This window comes from Octopus bimaculoides, chromosome 18, assembly GCF_001194135.2.
Source record: "Octopus bimaculoides isolate UCB-OBI-ISO-001 chromosome 18, ASM119413v2, whole genome shotgun sequence".
Lineage (NCBI taxonomy): Eukaryota > Metazoa > Mollusca > Cephalopoda > Octopoda > Octopodidae > Octopus > Octopus bimaculoides.
This window is the reverse complement of record NC_068998.1, coordinates 40,509,627-40,519,639: the sequence shown is the minus strand read 5'-3', so window position 1 is coordinate 40,519,639 and position 10,013 is coordinate 40,509,627. Positions and strand designations below refer to the sequence as shown.

The following is a 10,013-nucleotide window of genomic DNA, read 5'->3' as shown; positions in this document are numbered from 1 at the left end:
TATATATATATATATATATATAGTTTTCCAATAAGTTTTCACCAGTCAAAACATACCTTTCCATCAATCATGCCCAATGATTGACAATTTACATTTCTGCACTTGAAAGGTTCTTTAGCATGAAACTGTTTAGTAACATGAATTGGCTGTTATGAGACCTAATTATCTGTTTGTTCGTCTGTTTGTCTGTCTGTGTGCGCATGTATATATATATTGCAGATAGGGTTATAATCCAAAGTGTGTTCTCTTGAAGCACATCTGCTTATTCTGGTACTCATATTTGTTTGAGGTGAGGTATGCATGGAAGTTGAAAAACACTGGAGTATATTTTTTTGCAGAATAATTACATATCAAAACAAGAGATTGGAAAATAGTTTTGGAATTAATTAGTCACATATTTCATTTGCTAATAGGAGTTACAAAATTATACATGCAGGAGAAACATGCACACACACACACACACACACACACACACACACACACACACACACACACAAGAACAATGCTCGATGCACAAAAGCATACATTGTAAAAATAAAGATATAAATTATAAAGTTTCTTTCATTCAAATAAAAATTATAAATTCAAAGGTTCCTTTAGAGTTCCTGTGTTGTATCCTTCATGGGGAGAAAATTAACTTGATATACTTTTCATTTTAGGTGTGCAGGATGTCGTAACCTCTTCACCTCCAGCTCAGACACAGACACAGAAACCAGGAAACGGTAAGACAGGAACTTTCAGATCTTTTATAAATGACATTGTTTTAAATCATGTATTCATTTAGTTTATATTGCAATTTTTTGTTTCTAATTTAGGTATAAGGCTAGCACTTTAGACACAGAGGGACTAGTTAATTACATTGGCCCTAATACTAAACTGCATTTTATTTTATTGACCCTGGTGTGGGATGGAAAGCAAAGTTGACCTCAGTTTTTGCTCTGGCATCTGATCACTCTCTTTAGTCTAGATACTCCCACTTACCCATATATAAATGCAGGGCAGCTGTATATCTTGTCTACGGCAAGACACTTTCTTGTCCCTGGCATAAAAATTGCTTCTCCTCCTTCTCAAATACCACTGCCCCTCAGTCAAGAGGGCCTTTCCCTTTTCTCCTGTTTTTTTCTTTTCTTCTCCTTTCCTGTCTTGCAAATTATTGGGTAACCCCACTAGTGCTGGTGGAATGAAAACAAGCATCCAGTGTACACTGTAAAGTGGTTGACATTAGGAAGGGCATCCAGCTGTAAAAATCATGCCAAAGCTGACATGGAATGCAATGCAGTTCTGTGGCTCATTGGATCCTACCAAACCACCCAACTCATGGCGGCATGGAAAACATGCTAAATGATGATGGTGATTATGATGATGATGAATGTTAAAAGTCAGGAAAAATACCTCAAGTAATTTTGTCCATTGCCCGTAGGATTTTGTGGATTTACTACTTTCAGTTTATATAATGTAATTTATAAGCAACAGAGTTGTTGGTTCCAAGATTCCAAAAGGGTTCAGCAGTTCAGTGAGGTCTTAAGGCTAAATATAGGTGAAGGCTTGGCTTTGTGAGTTCTGAAGTTTACTTCTCAGTAATGTGTTTCTTTTTGTAACTTTGGGTCAACCGAAACCTTGTGAGTGGGGCTGGGGCAAAGCAAAATGCACAGATGCATGTGGGATGTACTGCATCTGTTCAGCCTTGGTGGTAGACTTAATCTGCTACCTGGTTTAATACCATCTACACCTCGTGCTTGAGTGTTTTTTTTGGGAGGTCCCTCTGTTGCACTTAGACAAGATGTTAGATCTGATGCTGCACTTTCCCATATCACCTCTTTCAATGTAACTGTAATATATTATATACAAACTATGCCATTTTAATCCCGAACAATGCCGGGTATCTCTGCTAGTGATATATGTACATACATATATACATATGTATGTACACTCACACACTCACATATACACATGTATTCTTTCTTTTACCATTTAGGGGCGTCATCTAGTGCCAGTTGCAAAGGCAAGGCACCGGGGAGCTATGCAATCCCAGGAGACTGTAAAAACTATATGATATGTTCTAATGGAATTAAACAAGTACTTCCCTGTCCTCCTGGAACATCTTTCAGCACAGCCATTAAAACCTGTGACTTCTCTTCAAGTGTGCCCGGATGTTAAAGTTTGTTTGCTATTAAGATACTAAATGAAAAGAAGAAATTAACAAAACTGAATGTAATTGGAAAATAAAGAAAAATGTTAAGAAATGAAATGTCTTTTTGTTGTTGTTTTTCAATCTTTATTATTTATTTATCTATTTTGTGAAAGGACTATTTAAATATTCCAGTATGGTTCAAGCAAGACCCATGATAGTGTACTATTCGGTTCTATAGGATCTTGCTGCTGTTGTGACACAAACTAACATCTTACACCACTTCTGATTATATCAACCCTCAAAACTCAACTGGTGTTTACTTTATTGACCCCAAAAGGATGAAAAGCAAAGTCGACTTCAGCAGAATTTGAACCCAGAGTGTGAAGATGGATGAAATGCCACTAAGCATTTTGCCCAACATGCTAACAATTCTGCCAGCTCGCCACCTTCCACCTCTGAAATATTAATTTATAATATGGACATATGGCCATATATTTGATATATATTACCTTTTCTACCACTACCACAACAATCTCTGTTCCATACATCTAGCTTCTTCCTCCACCTCTATCTCATCTCTCTATCTTTTCCCTCTTACAGTTTGACCACTACTACAATAGTCACTGTTTCTCACATCTACTCAATTTACACACCACCTCCATTTCATCTCTCTCTGTCTCCTCACTCCTACTATTTGTGTCACTACCAGAACAGTCTCCATTCCTCACATCTACCCAGTTATATACCACCTCCATCTCATACAGCTTTCCTTTCACTGTTATATTTTCTACCCTGCTACAATGGTTGCTGTTGCTCACATCTACCCATTTACATAACACCTCCACCTCATCTCTCTGTATCCTTTTCTAAACATTTTGGTCAGTTCTGCTCTAGGGCTATAGCACCTCAAAAGTTCTCTCTCATCCCAAATCTTGCTAATATCTCAGTGAAGTAGAAGAGTTGTTTGGGCATCAAATAAAATGCTTTATAGTATTAATTCCAGCATCTTACATTTTGTGTTTGAACCCCACCAAGATCAGGCATGGCCTTAATTTTTCCAGAGTCGATAAATAAAAATGTTAGAATGGTGTGTAGTTGTGTCTTGTGATATTTGTTCAGACCTGTTCTGAGTTCAAATTGCTTGTTGGTCTACCTTGGCAGTAGACTGAATCTATCATGAAGTTTAACACCATCTCCAGTGACTGTAACTGATTCTACTCTGATGCAAGCATTGAGGCCAGGTTCCCTGGTTTGAAGATAAGTTCTGCTCTCCCTCACTCCTCCCCAACCGTCCTTCTTGTCTTGGAAGTCCAATAAAGGATCATAGGCACTGCCCTTTCTTCGAAACTAAGAAACAAAAAAATAAATAAATAAACTCAGAAAAAAGAAGAAAGAAAAGAAAAAATAAAGATCAAAAGTGGAAAGAAAACAACATAAACATTTCGTATAAAGTGGGGGGTCAAAAGTCATGCACAAAATAAGTTCAACATGCTCCAGAATTGTCAAAGACATGCTTCAATTTTTCTAAGACTGGATAAAATATATAAAATAATGATGAATATGCATCTACTTGATGAACAAAATGAATAATAATAATCCTTTTTGTTAAAGGCACATGGCCTGAAATTTAGGGGGAGGGATCTAATCGATTACATTGACACCAGTGTTTCACTGGTACTTAATTTATCGAGCCTGAAAGGATGAAAGACAAAGATGACCTCAGTAGAATTTGAATTCAGAACATACTAAAAGATGAAATACCACTAAGCATTTCACCTGGTGTGCTAACGACTCTATCAGCTTGCCACCTTAATAATAATAACATGAATAATAATAATAATAATAATAATAAAATGTGGAATGTTTTGGTGCGTGACTTTTGGTCCATCCTGTACATACTATATAAGCTCGTATTGAATGTGAACCATACCAAACACACATGGTTTGAGTGAGACCATTAAGGACATGTCTACTGCACAACCTCTTGTGTTTTGATCACCAAATTAAACAAACTAGTAAACAAAAACAACAATCCAAACACTCGTGAAAATCGTTGATGACATTTTATTTCTTTAAGTCATATGACAATAATGAGAAAATTATAGATGTTACAGAGTGTATATTTGTTGTCAATGTGTTGGGAATATTTACTAGTTTCTCTAGTAACCACATATACAAACACCTCTATGTTGTTTCTACATGAATTGTTTGTCCATTTTGGAATTATCCTCCAGTGTATTTAGGATCTTGTTTCACTGTAAAAAGTAAAGACAAAAAACAGAAAAGAATATTTTAATGGAAAAAGAATATTTTAATGCAAGGTACAGGTGGAGCATTTGTACTCTCTCGTGGTTTATCTTCTCATTTATGGTGCGAGCTTTACAGTTACATAGCTTAAGCTTTAAGATAACTATATGACTACTGGCGGGATAAATCAGTTAACAGTTGTGAAGATAAGTGTGAGCATGATTGTTATGCAATGGCCACAAGTGAAAGTAGAAGTAAATGATGACAAAGAAGGGAAAGACAAATGGAAGTGGTGGCAGTGGCTGTGGTGGTGGTTGTGGAGGTAGCGGCAGTGGTGGATGATGAGGAAAAGGAGGAGGAGGAGGAGGAAGAGGTAAAATAAAAGAAAGAGGAAAAAGAAGGGTAGGGGAATAGAGTATGCTGCAGGTTGTTTAAAAAGAAGTGATTGACTTACCTCATCAATATCTTATTAATCTGTCTCAATAGTGGATAATCACCATCACCACATAGATTATTGAAGTCGTCCATGTCTAATGTCCACACACTCACCCCACCAAACCCCATCTTCATCATCCATTCAGCCTAAAAAAAAAAAAAAATGGACAACATGAAAGAAAAACACACACATATATATATATATATATATATATATAGATATCAGAGGCAACTCCAGGTCATTAGCATCACTCAGGCTCATCACAGATTTTGCATAGGACACATGCCCGCTCGAAGAGTTTCACGTTTACCCGCAATATTTCTAGCCCTAAATGGCTTATTTTTTTTAATATCTAGCAGTATGTCTTTCTCCATTTCTAAGTTAAGAGTAAAAATAAAGCAACCTTGCAAAACACAACTGATCTTTACACATAGACAAACAGAATAACAGCAATCAAATAACGATAGCGGAGTACACAACAAACATCAGTGATCTGACTGTCACCTGTACTCTTGACAAGAGATGTCAGTTAGTCCTTTACACCTGTCAGGCTTGTTCATATTATCCCGAGTTGCTGGATAAATTTTCGTTCCTTTAAGAATATTCTAGAACAGAAACTTTTCATAGATTGGAATTTAAATCCTAATCTCTATAGAGATTTCTTGTTTCAAGAGAACATTGAATTTGAATTGCTTTTAATTTTTACATTTATAGCTAACAACACAGGCTGTAAATTCTGAGCCTGAGTCAGGGATGTGTAAATGATGTCAAGAGAACATCTGCTATGAATGATATTTTTTGACACAAGGCACCTCTAAGACGCCCACCAGATGCTTAGCGAAAATAAATGAACTATGACCAGGTTTAATAAAAGGAGCCTAAATTATTGGCTGAAATTACATACTTGAAGTCAGAGTTGGCAGAAATTAAATCAACTTGCAAATATATGCTCACTTTAGTAAATTTATACTCAGGGTAAGCCCAAATTTTGATAATACATGCTAAATAAGATTGTTCAGAATTGTGTGTAAAATAACATGCTGAATGAACTGAAAGAGCACTGAATATATATATTCCGAGTTAGGCATGTCCATATGAAAATATTTATATAAAACAAATAAATCAGAGCCAAGAACTGGATTGGTCAAGGAAAATTTTTTTGCTGAGACATGATAATTAATTGCATTATCTTTTGGTTGTTAAGTCAGATACTAGAAACAGAATTTTATACTCATTTGTCTCATTAAAGAGATATGAAGGTTTTATGACCTTATAAGTGGAATTTCATTGAAAAGTTAAGTAGATAGATATTTGGACATTAGGCTTAGATTTTTGTTCTAAGTGGTGTAATTAATTGCTTTATCAGTTAGTTGTCAAGTTTGATCTCTTCATTTCAATTTTGAATTGTTTCTCTTGTCTTTGATTTAGTAAAGCCTTATTCAACAATATTTATCAATCTTTTGATGGACAGCTGCTGTGCTGGTGAGACCTACTGAGGCAGAAACACCTATTTACAGCTGTTCTCTTGGCTTCAGACAATCAGACGGTCTTTTCTTTATAATAGCATAGTAAACACACACACTGGTTCTATTTCACTTCTTTATTATTTAATTGTCAATTGGTCGACTATAAAGTCAATAAACTAATCATTGAAAGACACAAGTTTACATCAGTAATGCTGCAAATCAAATACAAAATGAAATTATACTTGTGCCTGCTTTATTGAAAGGGTAAATATCAACAATTAATCCATATTTTTTGCATGAGGTCTTTTACAGTGTTCAAATTGAAATGTAGCCTTATTAATCTGCTAGCAATTTGATACCCTATCAACACACCCTGCATCCTCACTTCCCAGATATGTTCAGATGTCAATTACCTTAAATTTCATGCTCTTCTGGTCATCATAACCAATCCATTGGTCCCCATTGACAATGTAAGGTACTTTAGAATCATCCATCCAGTAGGAAGTGGTTTTGTTTTTCAGATGGCAATGCTAAAGATGAGAGAAATAGATTGATTAATGGAAGTGTCTATGGTGTATATATATATATATATATATATATATATATGCATGTCTTACATATTATATATATGTGCACACACACACACACACACACATCCATGCACACACAAACACATACACACACATATATATGCATAAACATACATTCACACATCATCACAATGACCACCACCACCACCACCATCCTCATCATCACTGTCGTTATCAACATGTTGATCATTATCATAATTATAAGGGGCAACAAATGGCAGAACCAGCAGAGCATCGGATGAAATGTCTGGCAGAATTAAAACATACTCTTTGCTGTTATGAGTTCAATTCTCACAAGGTCTTGGTGGAAATGACTTGGCTGTATTCCTCCCGAAGGTTAATAAAATACATACCAGTAATATACCAGTGATATATCGAAGCAAATTTACCTCAAAGTAAGCAAGAAATCCACGTTGACCCAGATATTGTCCAGCTTCACAGGGTCCTTTGCTTTTGGCTCCAGGAAATGAGTTTCTTAGGTTTGCTAGTTGAAAACCTCGTCCGTAGGTTGCTAAACCGAGATTGAGCTTAGCTCTTGGTGCTCCCTTTGAAGCCCAGTACTGCATGGTCCAAACCTAGAAGTATGTGTGTATGTGTATATATGTTTGTGTGTGTGTATGTGTATATATGTTTGTGTGTGTGTATGTGTGTGTAAGAGAGAGAGAGAGGAAAAGAAATGTAGAGAATGACATTACAATTATTAAACATATAAAAAAGATATAATTATTTAATGAAAACAAAATGAGTAAACATTAATTAACATGGCTTAATTGATGATCAGTTCTCTTGAGCACTGTCCCTTTCCTTCTCACACACTAATCTCTCAAAATACTTCACTTTACTCTCAGCTATTTGGTTAAAAATAGTTCCAATTTTACCATTTTTCCAGCAAAAAAACAATGTTCATTTCTTCAGTGTACAACGAATTAGCTTTCAATTAGCCATTTTACAGAATGCTTAGATTCTCTTAATAGTTACACAGGAAATAGAAGAGTTTTCAACAAGTAAATCTGTTTTACACACACACACACACACACACACACATGCATACACACACATCTTTTATCCTTTACCTTTTACTTGCTTCTGTCATTAGACTGTGGCCATGCTGGAGCACTGCCTTGAACAATTTTTTTTATTTGAACAAATCAACCCCAGTACTTATTTTTTCGCTAAGCCTGCTAATTATTCTATTGGTCTCTTTTGCTGAACTGCTGAGTTATGGGGACATAAATACACCAATACCAGTTGTTAAGTGATGGTGGTGGTGGGGGGACAAACACAGACACACAACATACATATACAAGGGTTATACCGAAAGTAATTAAAAAGTGGGCATAACTTTGTTTTTATAAACTACTGTAGGCCTTTCAACTTTCATATGTTGGTAGAGTAATGCTTCCTCTATAGTAACTCTTCTTTCTATTCTTTTTCATTGCATGCAAATAATGGATTCCAAATAGAAACAATATGCTGTCATTGAGATCTTGATGAAGGAAGGTGTAGAATGTCTGACATTCACAAAAGGGCCACAGGTTATTTATGGACACAACAACATTGACAAGTGCAATACCCATTGATGGATGAAGATGGGGAAACTAATATTGAAGATAAACTATGCAGTAACCCACAGGTTATTTTTTCTTCTTCTTCCTCCTCAACAATCTCAGAGACCTTTCCAAAAAGACTTGATTGTTATATATTCTATCTTACACATACAAAATGTTTTCTAAAAGAAATATGAAAGAGTTTTTCTCTGTTTAGCTGGTGACATTTTCAAGAGTATATTGTAAAGGTATGATATTGTATGATATTATGTACTGAATATAGTATATTGTATGCTATAAAGGTATATTACCACATTCAGTTGTCTTTGGTAAGGAAATCGTTCATAAGATGCTGGAAACAAAGGAGCATTCATCCCTGTCACATTGTTCCATGGTCCATGGAAATCATACGCCATGACAGAAATGTAGTCCATCAGTCTGTAACAAACCATGGTAAAGGGAAAAAGGTTGTTAAGGAATTTCAAAATGAAATAATAGAATTCTACACCACCACCACCAACAACAACAACAATTAAAACAATAAAGAAGTTAAATAAAACAAACTTTCGATTGATGATCTAGAGGCAGACCATGGCTATGAACAATTGGTGAAAGAAATTGAATAGACTTAGAAGAAACAGATCTAGATAGAAACACATGGTATCAGTTAACAAGAGTAATTATGTATGTGTATCTGTGTATGCTGAAGGGATTAACGTAATATAACTGTGTAGACATAATTAGGTATCACTTTGTGCCTTTATATCTCTATGACTTAATTATGAATTATCTAAATCACTGTATCTATTTGGAGTTAGATGCAGGTCAGTTTTTACATATCTTGATATAAATCTATAAGATCTGGCCATTGACATTCTAGTTCACTGTAGCCATTAGAAGTCAGTTGTTGGTCAGTTTTTTATAGATTGTAATATAAATTTATAAGACTTGGTCATTAGCACTCTAGTTAATTGTATTCATTTGAAGTCACATTAGTGTTAACAGATCTTGATATGGGTTCATATGATCTGGCCATGCTGGCATGGGTTCGACGGTTTGTCAAGATCCAATGGGTCCAGAGAGTGCATCATGATCTAATGTCTGCTTTGACATGGTTTCTATGGCTGGATGCCCTTCCTAATGTTGACCACATTACAATGTATACATCATCATAATTATAAGGGCTGATGCTTAGCAGAATCAGGAGGGCATCAGAGGAAATGTCTTGCAGAATTAAATCATACTCTCTGCTGTTATGAGTTCAATTCCCACGAAGTCTTGGTGGAATCAACTTTGCTATATTCCTCTTGGGAGTCAATAAAATACATACCAATAATACTCCAGTGACAAAACAGTAGTATAAATCTGTTTACTAATGTTGAACTTCCTTGTATCTATTATAGATCAATTGTGGAGGTGCAATGGCCCAGTGGTTAGGGCAGCGGACTCGCAGTTGGAGGATTGTGGTTTCGATTCCCAGACCAGGCGTTGTGTGTGTTTATTGAGAGAAAACACCTAAAGCTCCACGAGGCTCCGGCAGGGGGTGGTGGCGACCCCTTTTGTACTCTTTCGTCCTGTTTCTTGAGTAACGCTGCG

General features: G+C 35.8%; 2 protein-coding genes across 3 annotated transcripts in view; one reads left to right on the top strand and one right to left on the bottom strand.

Moving 5' to 3' along the window:
* The window catches only part of LOC106876980 (acidic mammalian chitinase), a 20,160-nt gene extending 17,912 nt beyond the window's left edge, over positions 1 to 2,248 (top strand). The window contains exons 11-12 of one of the 2 annotated variants that reach the window (XM_014925751.2): positions 660 to 722; positions 1,976 to 2,248. In XM_014925751.2, the coding sequence (XP_014781237.1) occupies positions 660 to 722; positions 1,976 to 2,157 (245 nt within the window). In that variant the 3' untranslated portion in view covers positions 2,158 to 2,248. The remainder of the gene's footprint in view (positions 1 to 659; positions 723 to 1,975) is intronic. The other variant, XM_014925752.2, reaches the window with a different exon arrangement.
* A 1,946-nt stretch (positions 2,249 to 4,194) lies between these two features.
* Positions 4,195 to 10,013, bottom strand: part of LOC106876976 (acidic mammalian chitinase) — an 18,564-nt gene continuing 12,745 nt past the window's right edge. The window contains exons 6-10 of the mRNA XM_014925745.2: positions 8,729 to 8,855; positions 7,260 to 7,445; positions 6,694 to 6,810; positions 4,833 to 4,960; positions 4,195 to 4,386 (exon numbers count right to left, since the gene is read on the bottom strand). Coding sequence (XP_014781231.1) covers positions 4,371 to 4,386; positions 4,833 to 4,960; positions 6,694 to 6,810; positions 7,260 to 7,445; positions 8,729 to 8,855 — 574 coding nt within the window. The 3' untranslated portion in view covers positions 4,195 to 4,370. The remainder of the gene's footprint in view (positions 4,387 to 4,832; positions 4,961 to 6,693; positions 6,811 to 7,259; positions 7,446 to 8,728; positions 8,856 to 10,013) is intronic.